Here is a 27,811-nt window from a genome sequence, read left to right as displayed (position 1 = left end):
TGTTAAAAATGTTAGAGTTGTTGTTAAGTGTTAAGTGATTTTTGAATAAAAAATGTTGTGTTTTGAAAAAAATGCCTTTGTGGTTTGTTTAGCTATAAGAATGTTGGATTGATGCTCTTTGATTTCTTACTATCCCTCTCATGACACTCACTGAACGTTGCGGCTCGAAAACCGTGTGGGGGATGTTTTCCTTCACGTCCGCGCTTTGACTTTAAGAACCGGGGTTGTTTCTAGTCTAACCATCCATTGTCGACTCATCCTCCTAAGAAGATGTGCTCCAAACTAGCTAAACTCAACGAAGCCTACGTGAATTTGCATAGGGTCAGACACAGTCTGATACCGAAGCCAGAAGAAATAGAGAATGTGAGAATGTTAAAAATCACTGAAGACCTAATAGAAGAGCTCTTCAGAGAAGAAGTGAACAGGGAAAAAGAAGAATGGACAGAGAAGTACAGACTTCAGAGACAGCAGCAACAGCAACAACAACAACAACAACAGCAGCAGCAGCAGCAACCTGAACCTGACAGAGGCTTTGTCGATTGCCGTATCGACACCAAAGAGTTCTTCTTCTCTTTCCGAAGAAGCAGACCTATTGCCAGAAAGTCTATAATCAGAGGACATCGCATTCTTAGAAACTAAAAAAGAATGCCATAGCAAACAAAAAAACAGCCCTTTTCAGGGCTACCCAATACTCTAGAAAAGAAATAACGATCGATTTGCCAATGTGTGTGTGTAGGTAGAGTAGTGTGAAAATAAACACTAACTCTTTTTTTTAAAAATGTGAGGGTATGTGTTTGTGTGTTAGTGTTAGTAATAGTTAAAGTAAGTTAAGGTGAATAGTAGATTAAAATAATGTATTTTTTGGTGTTTGAGGTGTATATTTGGGGTTAGATTGGATTGCTTAGAGTATGTAAATAGTCTATTGAAGTGATTTATAAAAAATTTTTAGAATAGGAATGAGTAGCATAAAAAGTGAGTGAGTGTTTCTTTTAGGTCCGCGCTGTTGTTGTTTTTTTGGTCATGATCTAGGTAAGATCAATTTTATGTTTTAGGGGGATGTTTTCCATCACGTCCGCGCTTTCACTATAAATTGAAACTCGCTGGACAGTCTAGCTACCCTTGTTAACTGATCAACAATAAAAATGAGTAGCAGACTTGAAAAACTTTTTGAACTCCAGATGCACCTGGAATATGCCAGATGCCTCCTGAACGAGCTAGCTGCGGAGGCTCTTGTGGAAGAAGCCAGGATAAAACAGGAGGAGGAAGAGAGAAAAATGAAAGAAGAGGAGGAAAGAAAGAGAGAGATCAGGTGCCACCCTATGATGAACCCTGTGTGCAAGGTGACACCTAAGGCAAGAACATCTCGCCAACCTGTAGCTGCACCACATTTACAACAGGAGTCAATGATGCCTATTCATCCTAGAATAAGAAATAGAAGAAGAGAAAGGGAAGTCTTCACTATTCCAGAGACAGAAGATTGGAATAGTGAAGCCACTCAACCCGCCTCTGCGCTTACAGCAACAAGGGTGAATTGGCAAGGAGACTGGAGTCGAAGATGTGTGTGTGGTGCCAGGCCAGGAAGGTGCAACCATTAGATAGGTGCATCTGGAGTTGAAAAAAAACCAACAGCCCTTTTCAGGGCTACCCAATACTCTAGAAAAGAAATAACGATCGATTTGCCAATGTGTGTAGGTAGAGTAGTGTGAAAATAAACACTAACTCTTTATTTATAGTGCGAGTGTATGTGTTTGTGTGTTTGTGTTAGTAACTGTTCACGTAAGTTGGTGTGAATGGTAGATTATGGGTTTCTTTATTGTTTCTTAGCATATGTGAAGAGTATAGTTTGGGTTTCATTATATGAAATGAGAAAAGTGGGGATGTTTTCCTTCACGTCCGCGCGTTGTTGGGTCATGATCTAGGTAAGATCAATTTTATGTTTTAGGGGATGTTTTCCATCACGTCCGCGCTTTCAGTATAAGAACCCACCACGTTCTTCGTTGGAACCATTCTACAAAGAAGATGGCTTGTAACCAAATGGATAAGATGCAAACCTTGCAAGAGGTTTTAGACAATTTAGGAATAATGGAACAGATGCTAATAAGACTAGTTGAAGACCATTATTCCTATAGTCCCCATCGTGTAAAGATGGAAATTAATAACTTAAGAAAAGCAAAGGACAAGATTAGTGGTGTAATGAAAGAGATAAAGGAGGAGAAGGAGGATGAAGAGGAAAGAATAAGAATACGCAAATGGAACGAAAAAATTGAAAAAGAAGAAGAAAATGAAAAGAGGAAGAAAAAAGAGGAGGAAGAGAAGAAGAAAGAAGAGGAGGAGAAGAAAAAAAAGAAAGAGAAGAAGAGTGTAGGAGATAAAATAAGAACTTGGTGGAGGAAAAGAAGAAATTAGAAGAAGAAGAAAACCCAAAGGCCCTTTTCAGGGCCAGCCATATTTCTCGAAAAGAGATAGCCTTTCAATTGCCTACCCCTTTTTTTTATTTCATTTTTTATTTTTTTTTAAAAAATAGAGTCCCTCCCTGTTTCAATTTTACATAGACCCTATACAGTCCCAGGGGTTTTTGGCCATGTTAAATTTACATAGACCCTATATTGTCCCAGGGGTTTTTGGCCATGTTAATTCCCATAGACCCTATATTGTCCCACGATTTTTCTCCATGTTAAATTTACATAGACCCTATATTGTCCCAAGGGTATTTTTAATGATAAGTCCCATAGACCCTATAAGATCCCCATTCACTACTAATGCCTTTTCCATGGACTGGATGTGCTCAACTAGAAGTAATTCATAATCAGGCTTGAAAACAGTAGTCTTACTTCCCAGTTTTGACACTCCAGGCTGCGAAGCCTTCAAATCTCTATGTCTACGCAGAGTTTTAGCTGGAATTCCATAATTCCTTGCAGCAGCTTTCAGTGAAGATCCAGAATGAATTACTTCAAGAGCCGCTTTTAGAACTAGTGTCCCATAATTTCCTCGATCAGTTTTCCTTCTGTAAGTTCGCACCATCTGCAAAAAAGTATATAATAATTTTAGGTATATGAATGCTTAGTTAAAAAGTGTACAACATTTAAACAGCTTTGGGGCAACACGCCCCCTGTGGGGGCGTTTTTTCCCCCTAACGTACAGCATTGCCAATTTAACAATAAGCGGAATTAACAACTGCTGAGAATCATGAAATACATAATGCATCTCTATACTATGTTGTTTAAAAACATAATACCCTGTTTTCTTTAGATAGTTTCAGTACAAAATACTGCAAACAAATGGATTGAACTTTTTTACAAGAAGATGCCAAAAAAGTAATATTCTTGCATAAAAACCATGCGTGTGGCTGCATCCAACAATGGTCGCCATTCACAAGGCCTGTGTAACCTGGGCAGTCTTGCTGTATAACGACCAGGCCATTTTCTAGCGCAGGGGCGTCAGGATGGCTTGGGGGCGTTTTACCCCATGGAGGCGTTTTGCCCCCGTCTACCCTACGTGCATAGATATGTCAATTTGTTCACCGTCTCTGCTTTTGGATTATGGTTGGAAGGTCACTGACAACCTCCACAGCAGCGACCACTTTCCAGTCACTCTCAAAAATATTCACTCTAGAGGGATCTTCACAGAAACACACCCGGCTGTTGGTGTCCAGTCTTGGTTATTCATATGGGGTAAAGGTGTGTATCACTCGGAAAACTGCGTCCCCGTTTACGTGGTAAAAATTCAACCTGTTTTGCTGTCGGCTTGCGCACTTTGCTTCCGAATTACTCACCGTAGATGCCATCAAGAAAAACAAACAGCATTTAAATCATTTTATGTAAACTTAGACAAATGCTGGCAACTGAATATCGGTTAGGATTTTTGCGAGAAGCGAAACGGTGGTACATGGATAGAACATTTAAGGTAAACCATAACGTTGTATTCATTACTTTTTGCTGTACGAGTACCAGTTATTGATGAACTCCAGATTTTGTAGGTTTTAAATTTATAATAGCACGCAATAATAGCCTTCAGGCCCATTGGTTAATATGTGTGGTTATAACTTCCAGGTCCTTGGTGAGCCATTCAGACAACAGGGTCAGCTCATGTCCGTCCATGTCTTCATTGAAAGGAATGGCGCACAGAAGCAGTTGCCACTTGTGTCTTGTCTAATGAACCGGAAGATGAAGTCAGACTATCTGGCTGTAAGCCATTATGTTAAAGCTTTCTTTATCTCTACCTGTTACAAAATTCAGTGACATTTCCAGCATATTTATTGGATAGATATAGGATAGATGTAAGAAACAGTAACAAAATAAATAATCTCTGTGATGAAACTATGATGTGATGTCTCGAACTTGAAACATATGTCTCTTGAATGTTCAACACAGTTTTTTTTCAGCATTTGTATTTCTTTCCAAGTATTAAATAATGAGTCATTGTTGAATGTTACGTAAATGACGTTATGTAACCGCTGTAGAATTGAGTATGGTCAGCTTAGTACGAACACTGACCTCATTTCGATTCTTTGATTACAGGTGTTTCGTTCTCTGCAATCAAGTTTGGGATATGTACCGTTAGAAGGATTCGTACTGGACTTCGAAAACGGTAAGCTGTTTATTAATAACATTAATCTAAACTTAAAATAGAACATTACTCAACAACGCTAACAGTGCATGTCTGCAAAAATAATGACATCACGCAAAATCATTAGGACACCGTATTACCTTTCACATAGAATGGATTCATACAAAAACAATATCATTAAGGGATTTTTATTTGCATATTTTCAGCTGCATGGCTCGCCATCAGAGCGGGCTTTCCCGCCGTCGAACTTAAGGGTTGTGCCTTCCACTGTTGCCAGGCCGTGTAGCGACACGTTCAGTCTGTTGGATTGGCTGAAACGTACATGCGACGAGAGGGCCTTCACTCCTTCATTCGTCAAGTGCTGGCCCTTCAGTTCCTGCCCAGCGCTCACATACGTCAAGCAGTGCAGATGCTGAAAATGAAGGCTACAACCGATGCTACACGGATCCTTATCGGGTACCTCCGCAGGCAGTGGCTAGACAACCCAGTGTTTCCAGCCGAGGCCTGGTCAGTATACCGCCAGAAAGTACGAACGAACAACGACGTTGAAGGTAAACACAGCAAAAATAAAGCATATAAGTATAAAGACATTATGTATATTAATATGAATGACATAATTCTCATTATCATATTATTATTTATACATGTTGATATATATATATAAAGTTATTACGTTTACAGTTCAATTGTTCGTTATCTGTTATACATTTTCAGCCTGGTACCATCGTATAAATTCAAGGGAGTACACATGGGACTAGACTTCTACCAGTTGGTGCCACTGCTGCGGAGGGAGGCCGATCTGGTGCGCTTAGCCGTCCAGTGTAACGACCTAGAACGTGAGAGACGAAGCTACAGATTTGAAAAATCATTAAATACACTTTGGGACCAGTACACGCATCACGAGATCAAAACCTCTAAGTTTTTTTTAGCTCCGTCGGCGAGCTGTATGGTCTCAGAGTGTAAGTATAAACACTGTAGCAACATAACAGGTTTCCCACGCTACCAGGAAATCGGGAAAAAGTCGAGAGAAATGATAATTTTTTCCCGACATTAAAATGTCTTTAAATTTCGCAAATATTGATGAGAGTCGGGAAAGCCCCGGGAATTTTCCGCCACCATTTGAAGCCCGAAATAGTCACGTAATTGGGTCGTAACTAAACTGATCATGAGTTAAATTTATCGATTTCTAACATGGTGGTGGCAATTCGTTGCCGCTTACCGGATGGCCTACCAAACTTTAAACGTTGTTAGATCGAGTGATACGTGCATGAAATCGATATGAAAATTGCTTATTTTCTCAGAAATTGTGAGTATTAAAATCGTCATGTCTTTATTCTGCGAAAGACATTATTAAACTACGTCGTTGATGAAATGTGACCTGGTACTTGCGATTTACATTGCTAGTCGCATGAGTACACAAATCTAACACCCCACACTTTCAAATGTTGTAGAGAAAAAAAAATAATAAATGAAAATCGTATGCTGGTTGTAATAGAAATACAAAAACGAAAGAACACAAAATTCTCCATATTTATATATTCCGAGCACAACTTCTGGAGTTTTGTTGTATCACGTGACTGCCACGCTGGCATATGCTCTGTGCTTGATAAATCAGACTGGCCATATTGCTGGGTTTTACAAAAAGTATCTGGCTCTCATTTAATATAATTGAATTTATGTACAACAACATTATACAGGAGTTTGTTATTGATGTCACGTGACTATTGGACTTCCGATGTCGTCATTTGAGATTTGTGAAGTCATGTGACTAGTGATGCAAATGGCGAGTATTGGGTACGTTTCGTCTACACCGTAGTTTCGGCTTGTCTATCAGCGGATTCACGACATAATGATTAAAATACTTGTCATTTCTGAGAAAATAAATAATTTTCCTATCGATTTCATGCAGATATGGGTCGATATAACATAAGTTTAAATGTTCTAGGCCCGCTGGTAAGCGACTACCATACCAAATTTTCGATATGCAGTTGCAATGACCCCACACCCCAACCTAAATGTCCAAATATGAAAAATGGGGTGGGAATATTCGGAAGCAACTCTGACTAGAAAACGGAATGCTATTCGTTTTAAGAAAAATTTGTAGTCCTAATTGTTGAATCTAAGAATTGAAATGAGAAATTGTCGTCCATTGTATTATATATTAAAAACCGATATGAGCCCTCTATCAATACAGGTTTGGGGATTGGTTTAACAAATTACAAGAAGACAAGTTGATTTTACAGAAAATTCAAATACAAGAAGACAAGTTGATTTTACAGAAAATTCAGTCCTTGTTTATATAACAGAATATAATTTTGAAGGTCTTTTGTCAAAATTGAAATCATCCCTTTTGAAAATATTTTTTAATAATGGATTATTAACCACATCGTCTTATGGAGATTAGGTTGTTTGAAAAACCTTGTTTGGGATTTTATTGGCACAGATAAATTCAGGGTTAAACTCTTTTCGTTACAAGACAAGATTCATATTATTTGCGTTGATTGTTTTTTATATATACTTTAATAGGAAATGTTACTTTCTATTATATATATATATATATATATATATATATATATATATATATATATATATATATATATATATATATAATTCTTTAGAATTAAAGGTTTGAAAGGAAACAAAACATAATTTATGTTTGTTATGTTGTTCCCTTTAGCAGCATAATGCAGCAAAATAAAGTTAGAATTTTTATTTTGTACATTGAAATGGCTTTACATGCCAATTTATAGGAATATAATCAAACTTGTTTCGTGTGATACATTTTATGGTTCTATATATGATCATCTTTTCTGACTTTTGATGCTTTTGGAGAGCCTTGAAAGAGAAACATTTTTAGATTTAGAAAATGCATGTTTTATAATCTAAAATGTTCTTTAATTCTATTCAGTAATGGTCATATGTGAACGTTGAAAAAGTAATTTCATCCTGGAAAAGCCCTGGAAATGACATGGAAATTTATCTTTAGAAAAGCTTAATAACCTTGAACAACATTACTATATCCCTCTGCTATTCTAGGATTGCATCCTATATCGTAATATTAACGTCGGCAGCCACTATTGTGCAGTTTTTTGGTTGAAAAGTAAGTATCTATGTATGCATGATTTTATAGTTCGATGATTATTTGTTGCTGTTATTGTATAATTGTTTACTATATTTTGCTGTTAAATTTATATGACAGCCATTATGAGCAATATTGTTGTAGTATTTGATATTAGGTTTTAGTATTCACGTATTAGCGATAATGATTGTTATTATTAACAAATTTATAAATCTGAAATGGCATGAGCGTTTGTCTGTTTGTGGTTTTTTTTTTTTTTTTTTTTGCTTAATCTAGTTAGACATGATATATTTTCTTCTTTTTCACTTTCTAACCCATCATACAAATTTAAGTTGTTAATTTTCGTATAAATAACTTCTTAATTCTATTCCAATTGTGACTTGACTTTCATTGCAACCACTACGCAATAACGGTGCCTACAAGGCACAGAATATAACAAATGTCTATTGAAAGCATAAATTACAATCAAAGCAAATAAAATACGCATACACATGTATTAAGGATATTGAATGTATGTGAAACAGGAAGAGTCAATAGTCTTCGTAAATGAAAATATTCATCCATCATAAATGAAATCGTCATTACTTAATTACCACACGTGGGTGACACTAAATCATATTCAGTCTTGATATGTTATAACAAAGATACTGTTGATTCGCTTTACATACAATGTTTTCTTACACAATTAGTATTTGCCTTCTTTGTTCATTTTACATAGAGCATGTAGTAGCGTGTCGCAATTATTTTCGTGATCACTGGACGTACAATTGTGACATACGGCACAATGATTCTCTACTTCACATTATTTATAGACTTTTACCAGTAAAACAAGGATTTGATATTACGTATTAGTTACTTTTATTAGACACGATACTAGTAATTGGTAATTAATACATAAATGGTCCTTTTTGGGTCGGGCCTTTTAAGCACTGGTCCGTTTGGGCCTTTATTGGTACCGGCCCGTTTTGACCCTGATCCATTTAAAGTAACTTTGGTCATATTCTCCACTCTCCAAATGGAGGTCGCAGATTTTGTTCAGTACTTTTCACGATTAGAATCACAATTATGAAAGCTTCAATAACTTGGGTAAAGGCTCTGATATTGATGTAGGTAGCAATTAGTTTTTATAAATTATCAAATTCAGATGACTTCGTGATGTAGACGCAGACAAAGAACTTGTAAATTTCGAGTATGAGAAATGGCAGCTACGGTTGGTCACGCAGCTTCACTGACTTGACGGTGAACAAGTTCCCTCAAGATTTTAAAGCACTTAAAAAATTCCTACGTGAAAAATAATTACACAGCTATAACGATCGGACTTTACTCTTAAATTTTTCCACACATAATAGATGTGTACTAAAAATGTAAAATGGTTATAATTGCTGTTAAACGTAACATACACTACACCGCTTAGCAGTTAACAGGAAGGCCTATGTGTATGGAGTCGAATAGGTAACAGGTGTTATATTTATAGCGCACTGTAATGGGTAACTTTGTTACATGTGTTTCGGACGGCTAAAAAGCCATACACTCTGAGGTAAAGGGTTAATACCTCCTATCCAATATGGCTTCCTATATGGTATCACGGTACCAATTGTTTTTCCATATACCTCAATGCTAATGTTTTGTGAAATACACTTTCTATCCAACCTCAGCATGCATGTCACACAATGTCATAGAGAACAATGCTAGAGTGTCAATTTGACAATGACATAACCAGGTACTCCAGTGCATTTAAGAGAGATAACTCTACTGGAACTAGACAGGGGTAAGAGTTATCTAGTCACAACAGGCACATTTTCAGCCATGTGTACCATATTTCCAAATAATCATAAAAAATACAAAATATGATCTAGATAGAAATTAACATAAACTCACATGTTGCCAAGAGGCTCAACTTTTTTTTTATGCCTAACAGAAAGTACAACTCTTACATAATGCACCAATCACAGCTAGTGTTCTTTATTTCTGAATGCAATCTTCCCTACACCTTAAGCTCCGCCCACCTGGACTTGTGCAATTGGTACTGTTATACCATATGACCATAGTACCAACGATCATCTGGTTAGACAGAAACATACTTTTGAGATTATTTTATCATAACGGAACAGTATTACATTTAACTCGCATTAGCCACCAGGCCCTTTGTTTTGCATGGCATGAATGCTAGTGAAAACATCTTATTACCAATTTCATGTCTAACTTAAACTTGGAAGACATTACAATGTTATTTTCAAAACTGAAGCAATAAAGCAATTTCCTCGTGCAAAGAAAATCTCATCTATAATAAATCCGGGTATGGGAATGAGGATGAATGCCAACAAAATCTATCACATTGTACTTCCTGCATATGCAAAAGACTACTGTGGCCACATGTACTTGTATTTATTAGTGAAGAAGGAAAACTATTGACAAAACCTAGTCCTATTCTATAATTTTAAATTTTTTTTTTACACCAGGTGATAAACTTCAGCTGTTTGAAATCTGCTCCCTTGCTGATTCTGTGGTAATTTTATTTATTCCATCAGCACCTTCATTCACTGGTTAAATATCTCTGCATAGAAAGAGAAATTCCAAAGGTGTTCCCCATGTACAATTTAAGGTGAGATTCTCCCAGGATTATATCTTAAGGGGGTCTTCACCCTTTGTCACAGAATGAAGGGGATAGTAGAAAAGAAGGAGGGGGAGGATGAAATAGCATTGGTTCAGTATTTACCTAACACTTCAATACTCCACCAATTTTAGAGCTTTACTGAAATCAAAATCTTTAAAAGATGTCACCTCTAGTTGTACAAGTATTAATCTGTTAATTATTTCTGAGCATCCTCTGTTCCTTATCTGTGTATGAATATTTTTCTGTGCTTCCTTCTGTAGAGGCATATGCATAGCTAGCTTTCTCAGCTTGAAGATGTTGGGAAACTGATTGTTGTGGCTGTTATTTAGAATTTTCCAGAGCCCATAGATATTATTTTTTGGATACATTTGTTCCAAAATAAGATTTTTCACTAACACAAACTTACTTTCTTGAATCAGTAGTTTACTGACTACTATGCCATATTTCTTATCTGTTCCATAATGCTGTATTAGGGTTTTTAGTCCATCAATGCCATAGACTGTTTTTGCAGACATACGTATTCAAATAACTACCTTTACTTCTTAATTTCATTTTTTTTTTCATCCTTATTTATTCAGTTTATCTTAATGCTGATATGGATATATGGTTTTGTCACATATGATTCACAGGGCTAAATTGATTGATAAAGATTGAAAACTGCATTCTACTTTTAAATTGCATTTTAATTAGACTCATTATTCTGCCCCTTTTACATTTAATTTCGAAACAACCCTGAATGGGAGACTGACCGTAATGCCCTCTATTTTAGTCCATTCAACATATACAGCAGACTCATATTTAACACCACTTTCGGGCTCAAAATCACTCACTGCTATCTCCATTAACAATTTCAAAGTTCCAATAATCCAATATACTTCATACATTTAAAAAGTATTGTCATCATCACTATCACCAGCCAGTATTTGGCGAGCGAAAATATAATGAACCACGCTGGGAATCAGACATTTTGGTTTTTCTAGGTGGCCCGTATTTATACATGCATTTTTAAAAACTTCCTTCATGGAGGGTTCAAAATATGCCATAACGCTTATCCCATGGCACAATGTGCCAATCAAATTTACTTTAACAACCATTTTTGTCATGGTTGAAGACCTTAGATGTGTAAACAGTTGCCTACCAGAAAAACAGATGTTGCAAAAAGAATGGTTAAAATAAAAATGGTATACTTTGTTGAGCACATTTTCATATGCGGGATTTTCAACTAGTTTGCGGGAGTTCTCACGCATCACCTTTCTCCAAGTGTGCAAATTCGTACATATTTTGAACCATTCACGCAATCGCACACCCTGAGAGCATCTCTGTTTAAGTACTTTATATTTCAAAGACTTTAGAGCGAATTTTCTGTTGTTTTGCTAGTACTTTCTGTCAGCCAGAGAATAAGCTACACTGATTGCTGATTGGTAGTTATTATTTAACCTTGACCGGAACAAGTAACCACTAATAATATTTGAACGTAATGTATTTCACAGCGAAACACATCGGTAGTGTAGCTTTCAAATAGACCAAAGTAGACAAGATCAAATTAACTTCGCGTAAAAATCGTTATTAAATGATGAGTAAAGTACTTCATTATATTCATTATGCACTTGGAACATATATGGAATGTATCCTTTATGCTGAACATGCTGCTGGGATAAGATAATTAGCATGGAATTGGGGGTGAGGGCTGATTACGAACAAAGTCACTTTGTTTGACTTAGCTAGTACTTTAAGTCTTTTTCGTTTTTACTAATAAAAATAAGTGCCTAGGACTGCAACTGCTGTTACAGATGATTTATATATTTAAATAATAAGGCAAACTGATAATAAATATTCATAACTGTTGAAGACTAAAAAATAATGATATAAGGTAATTATCGTTTTATATCGATTCTCCTTCTCCCATATCAATATGTGTATCGTTCCAGCAAAAGTATCGATGCACTGATATATTGATGAATCGTTTCACCCCTAATAACACATGAAATTATGTCTTGCTCCAAAATATAACTAGCATGCTGCTTTGTAGACTGTAGTAAGCGAATCACAGACCATCCTGAAGCAGTGAGATTTGTATGAACAATTATAGTCGTGGCCCATTGCGATCAAAGTTATATGACCAAGTTTGGTCATGAAGGGACATGGTCATCTTGGCTGGCATGATGTCCAGTTCTTGAGGGTGAAATGGAGTGTGGGATATTATGGTTGGGTAGTGTATTTGAAGAAGAAACATACACCTTCTAAATTTTATAGCAAATACACATACTGGTAGACACATGCACACGTACAACATGCCCAAATGCAACATTAAACTTATTTAAAAAAAGTCAGGATATCAAAGCCAGATTATATAACCTTTATTGCATGTCTATGTACAACATGTATAGTTCACGACCAACAAAAAAATAGCTCCTCAATATAAAGATTAACTTAATATCGGGTATATAATTTGTTTTCGTAAACTACACTGTTCAAACAAAATAAAACACTCCTCAATATTATGCCCTTCATTATAGTGAGGGGCAGAAATATATGTATGATGTGCTTCATTATATGGTTGTCTCACTATATGGCAGTATCTCTGACTCCCATGTACAGTATTTTAATGAGGGAGAATGTGTCATACCTCATTAAAAGGTAATCTCACTATAAGGTCACATAGTCTGTGACTCCTACAGACAGAATTTTAATGAGGAAGAATGTATCATACCTCATTAAAATGTAATCTCGCTATAAGGTAGCATAGTCTTTGACTCCCATGGACAGCATTATAATGAGGGAGTGCTGCAATTTACCAGAACAACATAAAATCATGCACGTTACTTAGTTTTATCACTCAGAAACACACCACACAACTATGACATTTAACATTTTTTAACTCTTAAATTTTTTTTTTAACATATTATGGAAATCAAAGACAATGTCCATTTGCTGTACTCCTTTACTGATGACTGGCTTATGAAAAAACATGCTTTACATGACTGCACATGTCAGAAATAATTAGCACTAAATGCATACATGAACAAAAAAACTGAATTTAATTCAAAATGTACAAGCAAACGAACAAGCTATGTACATGTTCAAGCACACATTTAAATGTTAATAGCTTTATAGTGATCTGAATCCACTTTTTGATGACCAAATTCACTCTAGACACTATACACTCATGTACACATTTAAATTTTAATAACTTTATAGTGACCTGAATCCACTTTTTGATGACCAAATTCACTCTAGACACTATACACTCAAGATAAAAGTCTAAACAATAGACCAAAATAATGAGAAAAAACTCAATAGACCAAAATAAAGAAAATGGAAACCAAGAAGACAGTTCTAACAAGCCATAGTTTAAGTGGAAATGCAAATGCAGCATTGCCATTAGTTGGTACCAGGTTAGAAGGAACTTTGAACTAATGTGTACATTTCTATTTTTGACAAATCTTTTCAAAGCCTGTAATATGACAGTAAAGATGATTACTTTTTAAATGTTGGAGTATTTAACTTTTCAAAAAATTATATCTTTAAACAGCTAAGGATCCCAAATCAGTTAAAAATTGTATGGCTACTGGCAAGCTTTCTCACGTACCCAAAACTGTCATGCCAAGACTCAAACCCATGTGGGCAAAGATGATTTGTAAAAGCGAGTATCCAAGGTCACTTGGTAACCCAATAAGGTTTAAAGTACTGTTAAATCCAACAACAACAAAAATATTCACATCCTTGCCACTTATAGACAATATTGTTATTTAAAAATAATTATGCTTAAAGCTCAGTGATCATCAAGATTTTTTCTACACAGTAGCTACTATTATATCTACATTATTAGCAGTGGTAGGGATCAGTAACCCTCTTTTTGATATTTATGGTCATAGCAATATTTTAAAAAGTTAAATCATAAACAAATTGGAAGACTACAAAAAAATAAGAGAGAAAGAAACATGGCTATGTCGTGCTCATCTACAGAATCTAATCATCTAATTTGATCTGCATTACTTATGACGGAACTTTTTATTAGGAATTAGGACTGGTCTTAACTAGTAAACTAAACACTACAGATGATAGATACGTAAGAGAAAATACACCCCACATAATTTTACTGTTCCTGAAAATCAACCACAATCTGAAAACTGAATTCAAATATTGGACAATGAAATTTTGGTCAAACATGCCTTTCTCTATTACTAGTAGTACACCTTAAGGTCAATCCAACCTTAAGTTTATACATGTATGCCATCACATGCAAAGTGTTAAGACATGACACTATATACAAATTCCTAATTAATTTTAGCTAAGTAAAAATGCAAGTCACTATGTCTTGTTTTGGTTAGAAATGATTTATACTCCTCAAGATGAATCCAACAACTATATATTCAGTTTTTTATGAGGTACCTATTTTTGTTACAAAACCACAAATTTAAGGACCCAGTAAACAATAACCTTTCTGTTAAAATAACAAATCAATGAACTTAACGGAGAGTATATACTCACATACAAGCCTAGTCCGACTGCAAAGAATATAGACCCTGATCTGCTGTCACATAATGTATCAGGGTCTATGTTGTTTGTTGTACTGATTACTTATAACACACTGCATGGATACAGCTCTGCTGGTGCATCCAGTGACAGCAGATCTGGGTCTGTGCAGTTTGCAGTTGGATTTGACTTGTAAGCTTATGAGTGTATACAGTACTAACAAAAGTTTCATTTTTTGCAAAACTAGGAAAACTGATACACATGAAGAAAGAAAAAATTCATATAACCAAATTTTCATGACTATTTACATATAAAGCCAACAACATAAAGTTAAGACAAAACTTAACATTGATGTAAAAGAAAACATGTTCTACATGCTCTCGAAAAGTAACTTATACCTTGCTTGTACCTAATTGGTAAGACAATTAATTTTGTTGGTAGTTTTAAAACACATACTTCACAACATTCAAAATTATGAACCAAGTGGATACAGAAAGCACAAAAATTCTATCTCTTCCATTAACAAAATTTACAATGATTTCCTAAAAGTCTGCATTGCTTAAATCGCACAAAACATTTGCAAATTGAATTTGCCTTCATGAGTAAAAAAATAAAATAAAATATTATATGGAATATTTGAATGAAATTCCTTTCTTTGCCTAGGTAAGGCTGCAGACTCATCAACAATTTATATTCACAACTAAAGGAATTGTGAACACTTATTTTGATACATTTACTTAACAATTATGAGGGAGTTGCCTTGAAAGTGGAAACAGATTGAGAACAATATCCTTTTTATCCTTTTCATTATTTGCCAAGCAGTATGCATTGGTCTCCTGTAATTATCCCCAAAACAACAGATCATAAACACTGCTTATGGTTAATAAATTTCTTATAAACTGATCACACTTTAAACAAAATCCTCCTGGTGGTTAAATTTTAGAGACGAGTGCCTTTGATTTTTAAAAACACCTGCTAAAGAAATCTCCTGAGTAATGTTATTCACAATTAACACCTACTCTCCTTATAACTGCGACATGCATCGAACAAGTTGACATTTTTGAGTCAGCAAACTGACTCATTTAAAAAGCTAATAAGTTAAACAAAAAATCATTTTTCACATTATCACATCTGCATGAAAAAATGTTAATCACCTTGACTCAGACTACTAGGTGGAAATGATACACAATAGATGAAAGAAACTGCAGCCATTTACATAATAGAAGAATGCAGTACATATAAACACTCAATAAGGGCACTGATATATGCATTGTGGTGAGATCACTGGGTATAAAACTTGCTGAACATAAAGCATTTCAAATGAAACATGACCAACTTCTCCCTATCAATTTTTAGGGATTTACCCATGGGCAAGTACTTTAGAAACTTGCCCAAGGAGAATTTGAACTTAACCTGGGAGTCAGACAAGTGGATTTCTAAATTCCTGATAAAATTGCAAAAATTGATTTTCTTAAGCCAATGGACTATGGACAATAGATGCAGTCCACTCTTCTTCCCTTGGCCTTGCGTAATAGTAATTAATGATAAACTAATTTAAATTTCTGAAGGAGACTTTCCGGTCACCTTCTGTTCCATCTTTTATCTAAAGTCCATTTCTTCCAAGAAAACAATACAGACACTGTGATAGCTTAAGTCTACAGTTCTATGCTATCAGTGCTTCCTTCATACTTAACAAAATTAAGTTCAGCAAATCTTTGGTAATTTTATATTTTTGAGTGTGGTCAAGACATATTCTTCAAATGGCTGAAGTCTGTAGAGGGTTAAACTGTCCAGTACCCACTCCCTGGACAAAGTGACCACTTGCTGCTTCTTGTAGATCTCTGAAAGGAATGAGTACATTTCATAAATAAGACAAACATACAAAGACAAAGAGAGCCAGACTTGTAGACAGAATTATGGATGGCCATTGTTTGGATAAAAACATATGCATAATAGCAGGAAGAGTGATAAACATTATTACAAAATTGAATCATAAAGGTGCAGGATTATTACTTAAGTCTATAAACAAATCATTCCCAATTGAAAGGTCTATAAACAAATCATTCCCAATTGAAAGGTGTGTCCAAAATATTATATCAAAATCATCTCATATAAACATAAAAATAAAGAATTCCATTATCGCTTTGAGTGCCATACATCAATCTTTTGCCTTAATAATGTATGTCTGTGGTCCAGCTGGCAGCTGAAAAATTAGAAAGGCATTATTCCTTCAAACTTTCAAAATACTTCTTGTGGACTGTTGGTCAGTATAATGTACAACCATGAATGCCAATTTTGGAGTTCCAGAACAATGTGGGAAAATTCTTGTAGCTGTTTGAAATGAATAAAATTCCAAGGAAGGCAATTTTCTTGCAATGTACATTTTCCAGTAAACATATGCTATCTGTATGTAGTGCAGGTATATTTGGTGGTCAAAATTTTTTTTTATTAACATGGCATAATAAAGGATATCACTTCAGCTGTCATGGCAGGCTTGGCAATAGTGACTGTTGTTCCCAACACATTAATTTCTGACTTTTTTTATTCTTTCTGCGACATCAGTTTGACATTGCTCATTTCAAGGTACATATACATTATCATTACTCCAATTCTGTCAGATTCATAGCTGACACCAACAACAACCAACTGCTGCAATTTATGATACTGTAAGTACTGGAAGTGTAGACGGATGATGCATTTCAAATTACTGGAGAGAGAAATGATCATTGGAATGATAATCATAAACTTCCTACAATCGATTCCCAGACTTCAAATTTGATACCATTTGCTACACCGATGCCCAACTAATACCTGAAAACTGACTGGAACACAAAACCTAACCAAGGTATGATGGATGGGAGGGGGATACATGGGCCTAGGTAACACTATGCCAGTCAAAGACAGTACTAGTAGATTGATGGATATATGGCTGGACGGTGATGTTTACATGAAAACAAACACACACACATACATGCAGCTGTAAGGTAGCTGGATAGAAAGATTAAAGTACAATATTTGCAAAATAAAATAAAAAAATATTAAATGAGCCTCAAAAATTCTCTGGAGTAGTTAAATTTGAAACAATAAAACCACGGCCCCCATGATCAAATCACTGCTTTAGTATGTGTCACATTTACAAGGTTAAAAGGTTGAGAGACCAGGTAACTTCAGAATGATTCAACCAAAGTATGCAGAAATCTGATTAGTAAAAAAATAAGCCAATGAAAAAGCTGTCACCAAATCCAAAAAGCTTAATGAAAAGTTTCTTTAAATGTAACCTTGACCCAAAGGTCAATGAGGCATACAAGCATGTCACAAAATAAATTGCCTTAGCTACATAATGATTCATCCAAAGAATGACAAAAATCCTGTAAAGTGTTAGGAGATATAAGCGAATGAACAAAACTTTAACCCCAACCTATAATGCTAGTGTTCAGTGACTGTGACCTTAACCCTAAAGTCAAAGGAAAAAGCATGTGTCCCAGATAACGATTTGTCTTTGCATCAGAATGATTCTCAAGTATGAATCCATTAAGGGGTTTTGGAAATATAAGCAAATAGTTAAAATGTAATCAAAACCATCACAAAATTTATATGACCAACCTTGACCCTAAAGTAAAAGGCAAGCAAGAATGCTGTACAATGAACTAATTTAGTGTCATAATGATTCATGCAAAGTATGATGATAATCTAACAGTGATTAAAAAACAAAAACATAAATGAAAAAAAGTATCAACAACACTGATGCAATTTTTTTCTGACATTGACTCAATAGTAAAAGTGAGGAGTGGGAATGTCATGGAATAAAGTGTCTTCATTTCATAATTTTTCATACCAAGCATGATGGGAATCAAACAAAAGAGTTTAGGAAATATATGCAAAAAAACCCACTATAACCAAAATCTTAAATTGCTGAAGCTGCCAATGCCAACAGAAATGTGACAGCTATGTCTTGCTTCCCACTAACATGGGCTCACTAAAATAACTGATCCATCAAAAGGTAGTTACTGTGGCTATCTTTCTTATTCCAACTTTTCCATTATAACATTTAGACTTTTTTAAAATTCCATTCTGTTACTAACCATTGAATTTAGTGATTTCCCTCTGTATCAATTCTTTATTTTCCTCTCCATCTTCATCATCCAATTCTGAGCAAGTGATTATAAGTGGTGTCTTGTCAGAGCAGGACAACTGGGACACATCTGGGATGATAGTGCCACCACATTCCTCCAAAAGACCTCGCATATCCTCTAAAAAGAATTAATAAACTTGTCAAAATGAAAAATAATTTCAATAATACTCTACAACAAAACAGCCATACATAGGCAAAAGTGGCCTTGTAGACCTCTGAAGGCAGGTACAGCTACCAAACTTTGTTCATGACAAATTATGTACTATGAATCAAATGGCATTATCATTATTACTAGTAGTATTATCATTATTAGTAGTAGTATTATCATTATTACTAATATTATCATTATTATTAGATTCATTATTATCACTATTGCTAGTATTATCATTATTATTATCAGTATTATCATTATTGCTAGTATCATTATTACTAGTAGTATTATCATTATTAGTATTACCATTACTAGCAGTATTATCATTATTAGTAGTATTATCATTATCAGTATTATCATTATTACTAGTAGTATTATCATTATTATTAGTAGTATTATCATTATTATTAGCAGTATTATCATTATTACTAGTAGTATTATCATAATTACTAGTAGTATTATCATTATTTATTATTTCATTATTATCAGTAATTGCATGCTACCAAGATATATAGTTTAGCTATTTAACAACCATGTACATGTACTCATCTCTCTCTCTCACAAAAGCAACCACTTTTATCTCATGATCAGTAGAAATAGCTCCTAAGTAGAATTACTAATTGACAGCTTACCTGTAATTGTGAAACACACGATTGACTATCTGTTAGGGCAGTTGGTATAATTAGGCATGAAAACAAGTGTTTACACTTTAAACCAATCAGGGATCAAGGTCTTGCTCAAACTCACTGAGATCAAAAGAAAGTCGCTTTTTGTTTGCAACCTTTGATGATTTGGGAACAAAAAGAAGCTTCAGAGGGGAGGGGATTATTGCTAGTAGCACCCAAAATCTTAATACGAGTTTCCTTTGAACCCTCTTTTACTATTTGGACATTTATGTTGGGGTATAAGGTCTGATTCAATTGACCATCAAAAAGTTGGAATTAGCTTCCACAAACCCAGTCATCATGCAAAGAGTACATGTCAATGCAGTAGTCACGTGATACAACAAGACTCTTGTTCACACATGCTCTTTTTCGATGAATCTAACTTTCTCCAAGTTGCTGCAAAAGTGACAGATTTCTGGTCATTGTTCTCTGATAAAAATTTTTGACAATATGTCCTTTTGTTCTTTTACAAATAGCATGTGACTTTCATCAATATTTTTGAATATTTGTACTACAAAATTGGAAAGGGGTTTATTGTTGATAACGCGTGACCATTGGAACCCTGATGTCATGGACATGTAGGTTGTGAGATTTGTATTAGTCATGTGACTAGCAATGGAAATGGTGAGTACAAGGTAAAATTTCCTCATTGCTGTACTTTCGTCTTATCTCTAACTGGATTAAAGACAACAATTATAATGCTTGTAATTTCTGAGGAAATAAATCATGATCCCATAGATTTTATTCAGATGTGACATCGTTTAAGTTTGCTAATCTCGCTGGTAAGTGGCTACCCTATGCTACAAGCACACAGTGGTGGCAAATCCAACTTTTTGATAGGCAACTGACTGCTGATATGCTCCAGTGACCACAGAAGGCAGGATGAAACCACATCTTGGTTAAGAAACTCATGGCCACTGACAGCAGAAGACAGGATGAAACCACATCTTGGTTAAGAAACTCATGGCCACTGACAGCAGAAACGATGAAACCACATCTTTATTAAGAAACTCATGGCCACTGACAGCAGAAGACTGGATGAAACCACATCTTGGTTAAGAAACACATGGCCACTGACAGCAGAAGACAGGTTGAAACCACATCTTGGTTAAGAAACTCGTGACCACTGACAGCAGAAGACAGGTGATCATTCATTAAATGACATTTATATAGGAAATTTGCCATGGGGGGGGGGGGAATTCTGACCAGGTGTCCACTGGACTCATGTGGCCATTAGGAAAGGTTTGACTGTGTGTGTGTATACATATAGAGAGAGAGAGAGAGTGAGAGATATTCCTAATGAATAAATGAAAAACTATTATGATGCCAAGATTTATACAAAGTAACAAAAATTTATATCACCCTGTAAAACCTCATCTGAGGGACATCTACTATACATAACCAGTCATTTAAGACCAAAATTGCCAGTAGCTATCAATTTTAGTATATAAATTCATGGTCATGAGCGAGCACCTGCTGAAAATAACCAGAAGCTGTGTATATGAACACAACTATAAATGACCACATCACAAAACCAGATATAAACAACACTGAGTTTTAGATGGCCAAGGAAAGCATGCACATCAACAGTAGACTGTTAAGAACCCAAAATGAATAAAAACAAGAACATTATGCACTAGTCCTCTGTGTAAATAATAAATTACTTGTGCAGAAACCATTTTTATTCTTTCAGTCAAACTGACCTTGACCTTTGCTCTTTTAACTGCAAAACTGAGTTTTTCCTTTCCCTTACATGAAAGCCAGCCACAGTTTGGTAAGTAGATTGTGGATAACTCAAGTCATTTTACAGAAACAATTTTTTAACCTTGAACATGGATGATTTCGCCCCTATATAAATAGAAATGTATTATTGATGAATAAAAGGCAATAAGTCCATCAGGACTGGAAAAAAGATTAAACTTTTAAAATGAATGTCTGTATGTAACAGGTAATTCTAATACCAAGTTGCTTCTAATGTGAAGGTTGCAGAGCTTTAATGGTTCCAAGGAACAACTTGTGTAAAAATATCAAATTGTCAATGGTCAAACTCAATTCAAAATATTGCTGACACGGCAAAACCAAACAAGTCATATCTTGGGCTTTGAGACAATGTACACCAGGTTGCTATAAGAAAAGGTAATGAACAGACAACTGAAAGCAACCAAGTTTCATTTAAAAAGGAGTTTTCAAAAACAATCTGATTATTAACCTTGATGTTAAAGATAAAACCTTGACCATAATACACGAGATGCCATCAAACTGTGAAACACAAGTGTACCATGATTCACCACTCACAGCATTTTTTACGAGATAACACAAAAACAAAAGAAACCTAAAAATACCGAGCTTGAGGACAAGACCTCTAATTTGCAATGATACATATCTATATATTCATCCATTTATTTTAAGCTGCTGTTGAAGTTAAAAAGACATTCATGACCTCTGGACATATGACCATGACATTCATGACCTCTGGACATATGACCATGACATTCATGACCTCTGGACATATGACCATGACATTCAAGATAGAACCCAAACGTGGTATGCAACACACCTTTTAGTACCAATATATAGCTATACCAAGCTTCATATACTCACCACAAATTATTGCATGGAAAGAAAAAAGTAGAAGAACAAAATTTAGCATAAAACACTTGCATTTTGACTTTGAAAATAAGACCCTCAATATGAATGTAACACACCTGCTAATGACATATTTGCACACCAAGCTGCAACACTTAATCTAAAGAAATTCAGTGGAAAATAAAGAGTGATGGAAACAAAAATATTGAGCTGTAACGTTGACCTTGAAGATAGGAAACTGACGTGGTATGTGGTACACCTTTTTAAGTGATGATATACATGTATGTCAAGTTTCGTTTCTTAATCACAAATGCTTTTCAAGTTATAAACCTGAAGGAAAAGTGTGACAGAACATAAAAGATTGAGCTATGACCTTGACCTTAAACATAGCACCCCAATGTTATAAACAACACATATTCTAGTGATGATCTACACGTCCTCTGTTTACCTCAAATGGATTTAAAGCTATATAATGGATTGTAAAATGTGATGGACAACATAAAATATTGAACTCTGACCTTTAGCATGAAAATAGCAACCATATTCCAGACCTGCCAACCCTATCAAGACCTTCTCAGCAAGGCAGTTGATTTTTTGACAACTCAGTCCAGTTTTCAGTAAGGTAAAACAAAAGATCATGTACTGCCATTGTCAAGCTATATTTAGAAAGTTCAGAAGTGTGATTCGAGACTGATGCAGCGATGGTAAACATTGTGTTCAACTACAAAGTTTGTAAAGTACAGTTAGATCTTAATTACCTCCAATACAGTTTCACAAACAGCAATTTCAAACTCTATGGAGCTCTGTGGATTCTTGCCATCTTTCAACTCAGTGTAATCCTTGTTTTTTTTATTTCAATTTCACGTGGTGATGGCAATCATCTCTCTTGCCACAAGACATACTCAAAACAACACAAGGAACATAACTGTTGCCCGCCCTGATTTTTTCCACACCAAGAATCTGAATATTCCTTTTAATCTTCTGTACTTTTAACACATTAACCCCTGGTGATGAGTTTACGTGGCAGGAGGTAGTAGCCTAGTGCCGAGCTCTGTAGCGTCATGGTCATGTATGATACACTAAAGTGGGTGGTATTATAGAAAGGTAGACAGCTGTAGCTCTGCAATGACACCAAATAATCTGGAAGTTCTAGTTGCACTACAAAATACAGAGGGAAAAACCTCATTTTTTGGACCCGACTTTTTCTACCCAAATTTCGCCCATGGATGGAATTCAATTTTGTGTCCGAATTTTAGAGATTTTGGTCTCAGATCTAAGACAGACCAGTATGAACTGCAAACAGACAGATGAACCTTTGCAAAAAGTAGGATAAGTTGGGCATTTGGAATAAAGAGTGGTCTCGAAACAAAAATAATGGGTCTGGTAAGCAAAAAAAAAAAAATTTTTTTATTATCCTTTTGCTCATTCGCAAGCCAAATAGCCAATGAAAAGCGATGTTTCTAACACAACTAAGCATAATGTTATTGGAAGATCACCTGGAAGTTGATGTTTTAGGATGTATTCAGAAATAGCTTTCAAAATATGCTTCCTATTCGAATTTCAGATGAAAACGAAAAACCTCCAGGAGTTAATGTGTTACAATGTTTTAAGAGGCCTCTTGTCCACTTCATCTTCAACATGTATAGCTTGGATACCAATTTAGAAAATTCAATAAGCAACAGCTTGATCATGCAAAATGTCTGTATTAAGAAACAAAACATGCAGTTTAAAGTGTCTGAGTTACTCCGGTCAAGTTAGTCTGGTTTCCTGACCAACTCCACTGAATGTATTATGAAACCAGATCTAAATCAAACAAGGACAACCCAGTATCTGGAATTTACTGCATCATTTTTCCATAATTGTTTCATTCATTCCCTAAGTCCATATTTCAAACTGTAAGGGCTAGCAGGTCAGCAAATCTGTTATTAGACACATCTTCTAGTGAGGAAAAATTTCATCCCTAAATCTTAAACTATTTTGAAGTTCTGGAACAGAGGGAAAGTTTGAGGGAAAAACATAAAATACTGAGCTATGTCCTTGACTCTGAAGACAGGGAACCAACATGTAGTACATGACACACCTAGTGATGATGTACAAGTATACCAATTTTCATCTCTTAATCTTCAAACAGCTTATGGGGAAGGGAAAGTGTCATGGGTGGAAGAACACACACTATGTCCCCTGCTTTTATTAGAAAAGGCAGACCAGTATGAACTGTACAATAATTCCATAAAACTGGACTGGAAAAAATGAAACCTTTAACCTGATGCAAACCAGATTTTTGGGCATACATCTGACTAAAACAAAATTCAAGATGGCAGCAAGACAATGGGTGTTATGAATGGCACAGTGTTTAATAATCCTCTGTATAGGTACTAGTAAGATATGGTTAACTCTAGAAATTAATAACCAATGGGTCTCAATAACATCAACATTTATTTAAGGTAAGACGTCTTGAACTAAATTTAACGTACAGAAACCAAAATATTCTTTTTAGACTTACCATGACATGATCTCTAACCTTAAGACATCAGAGTCAGCAGATTTCTTTATTATCCCAAGTTCAAGTCTCCACAAATTTTGGTCCAGTAATCTAGAACAAAAGCTTTTCTGCAAAATCCTTTTTTCTGAGCTGCAAAGACCATGACCTTAGACTTTTGACCCCAAATCAACAGACCTATTCCATGCCTTAAGTGTATGACCTCCATAAACATTGGTTAACATATGTTGTCTAGGAACAATGTCATCACATTTTTCTTCTTCAATGACCTTGACCTCTAACTTTCTGATCCTCGAATCAAAAGACTTCTTTCTTATCCAACTTCTAAATTCACAAACTTTTGTGAAGGTACATGGTCAATAACTGAAATTTGTGAAGAAGCTGTTTTTCTTTGTTGCTACAGTGATCTTTCAACTTTGACCCCAAAGTAGATGGGATTCTATTTTATCCCAACTTCCTGTAGTCCACACTATTGGCCACATCTGTGAAGTAGAACCCATGTTATAATGTAGACTAATTTATCTTGAGTCATGCTGACCTTGACTTTTGACTCCAAAACATTACTCTTCTTACTAACCCCAACTGCCAGCAATCAACGATTGTTTCAGGTAAGTGATCTAGAACTAATATCTTTGTGTGGAAACCATCCAACCACAAATGTTGATAACTGCAGATGATTGGGAACCCTATTTACAGAGCAAACACCGTCATTCTTCTTTTGGTAACAGTGACCTAGATCTTCAGCCATGAAATTGTCTGGGTTCTACTTACCATAAGCACAAGCTATCAGCAATGTTTGGTCACTGTAGGTGGTAAAGAATTCAAATCATTTTTAAGAAACTAAATTTCACTCTTCCACCACAATAAACTTCACCTTTTGGCCTTTAAACTCCACATCTGATATGGTTCTTCCTTACCCTAAGTGCAAGTCATCCACAAAGATTAATGTTGATGGTGGAAAACTCATATTATTGTGTGGACACTATTTTTATTCTTTCAATCATGGTAACCATAATATTTGACCTTCTAACCCTGAAACTTTGCCACCAACTTCAAAAACTACTCCCAAAAGAACATACAAGTGCTGTTTTTGGCTAGTTTGACATGAAAGGTGATGTAAATGCATTTTCTACTTTAATATACCTGCAGTAAGACCAGGACTTTCTCCAGTACAATAAAAAGCAAACTGTCCAACCAATGAACTATTTGATAGTCTAGATCTCTTTGGGCCAAAGTGGATGTTGCCATTTGCAGTGTCTCCTTGTATCTCATAGGCATCCTGTAAAGAAAGATAACAAATTTTTAAGTAAATTATGTTTCTCCAAGAATACTTACCCAATCACATTACGGTAAGGATATTAGCTTGCTACCTCATGAATCCAGTTTTACTAAAAGACTATCTCATATAAAGAAAGGGCAATAACTCGTATTCATTACCTCCCCTTGCCACTGCCTGGTGTCACTTGTTTTCTTTTAGCTGAGCAATTACTAACGAGGATGCTCGCATGGTGGGGTGATTGGGAGGGTTTTAAGAAATGTGATTGGGTAAGTATTCTCAAAGAAAAATAATTTACTTAAAAATCTCCTTCAAATATGTTCACCAATCATTACTTTAGGAGAATAGGTAATAGGCAGAGAGAATGCTGAGGATCCAACTGCTAACTCTGGTATCCTTCCAGGGAGTGATGGCTGGATTCCCCATGTGAATGACAACCTATTCTCCTAATTACATAATCAATACAGTCTAGGTTCACTTGATCTGTGACCTCTACATACGATTAGGAAGATAAAATATTGAAATCTTCTTACCTACAAAATTTCATGGTGAATCCAGCAAAGCTGAACAGCCATGTTGATTGTTTGAATTGGGTCTAGTGGTCATCTGGGTTGCCATTACCGGACCTACCAGATTCAAGGTTTGCCTCAACAAAGCTAAAGATAAAATCCTGCATGCTAGCCAACAGCTTCTACTATAACTTGGATCAAAATGTTACATTCAAACTTGTGGCTTGCAGAGATCGCTCTAATCCCATTAGCAGTAATCTTCATGAGGCAACTCAGATCTTGTGAGATGCCAGAGTATGCTGAGCATATTACAAATTTCAGCCACGGAGCAAGGACTTGAGGGCGATATCTTATATCCACCAAACAATCTGATCTGATAGTTCAGGTCAACAGAAAGAGTACTTAGCAAAGTATGGGCTAAACGCTCAAACTAAGTCAAAACCCAGGACACATTCAATTTTGGAACAGACTGAAGGATTTTGGTTGACTGTGAACAAAATTGGCTAAAAGATCTGACCTCTACCATGATGCCAGAATGGTAGTAATTGGGGCCAACTGTTTCTCCTCAACGAGTCAGAGAAAAAAAGTTGAGGGACTGAAGCAATGATGCTATTACTGATATGGAACCAGTCCCTGTAAACATGCCACTATGCCTTATAAGCTTTCAAAGTGGAAGGACTTTATGCTCTCGAGATTCTCTCTACAACTGAAGGTTAAATTATTTGTCTCGCAAGGATGTCCAGACAAGAGCCAAGCGTGAAGAAGACAGTCGGGGCAGTGATGGAACACCCATGACTGTGGTGGCTTGAGAAGATTCGGGTTGGTCAGAATCTTCCTGGGCAGATCTGTCACTATACTGAGTAGATCGGGAATTGTCCCGTTGTTGTATTTTTACCCTTATTTATCATACAAGCATGTATGGAATATTTGAATATCTTAAAGCAAATCTACACCAGTAGTCAAACAAATATACCAAAATTGTACAGAAAAATCCTAAAATTTTTGGAGTTTTTCCCATAAACAAAAGAGTGAATAAAGGATGGATGCACAGCCAAATGGACAAAAACATTCAAAAATAGTATTAGGAGAATGAACACTGCCTCACAAATCTAGCCCTCCCAAGCATGTTTTTATCAACAAAAGTGCCCACTAAGATAGAAGTCAGACAAGAATGATCTCCCCTTAGGCAAAGGCACTGACACTAAATTGCATCCATATAACAGTTACTAATGGAGCAGATATACAGGATCTTCCTGG

At 35.5% G+C, this 27,811-nt stretch overlaps 1 protein-coding gene across 1 annotated transcript in view; it reads right to left on the bottom strand.

The window, feature by feature from the left end:
- Nucleotides 1–12,600: 12,600 nt before the first annotated feature.
- LOC149779600 (uncharacterized) overlaps nucleotides 12,601–27,811 on the bottom strand; it is a 92,272-nt gene continuing 77,061 nt past the window's right edge. Inside the window, exons 20-22 of the mRNA XM_089938446.1 lie at nucleotides 25,913–26,048; nucleotides 18,818–18,985; nucleotides 12,601–16,576 (exon numbers count right to left, since the gene is read on the bottom strand). Of these exons, the coding sequence (XP_089794572.1) occupies nucleotides 16,440–16,576; nucleotides 18,818–18,985; nucleotides 25,913–26,048 (441 nt within the window). The 3' untranslated portion in view covers nucleotides 12,601–16,439. The remainder of the gene's footprint in view (nucleotides 16,577–18,817; nucleotides 18,986–25,912; nucleotides 26,049–27,811) is intronic.

The sequence above is a fragment of the Sinohyriopsis cumingii genome, chromosome 17 (genome assembly GCF_028554795.1).
Source record: "Sinohyriopsis cumingii isolate HCF-2022 chromosome 17, ASM2855479v2, whole genome shotgun sequence".
Taxonomy (NCBI): domain Eukaryota; kingdom Metazoa; phylum Mollusca; class Bivalvia; order Unionida; family Unionidae; genus Sinohyriopsis; species Sinohyriopsis cumingii.
Note: the sequence above shows the minus strand (reverse complement) of the source record. Positions and strands in the feature narration are given on the sequence as shown.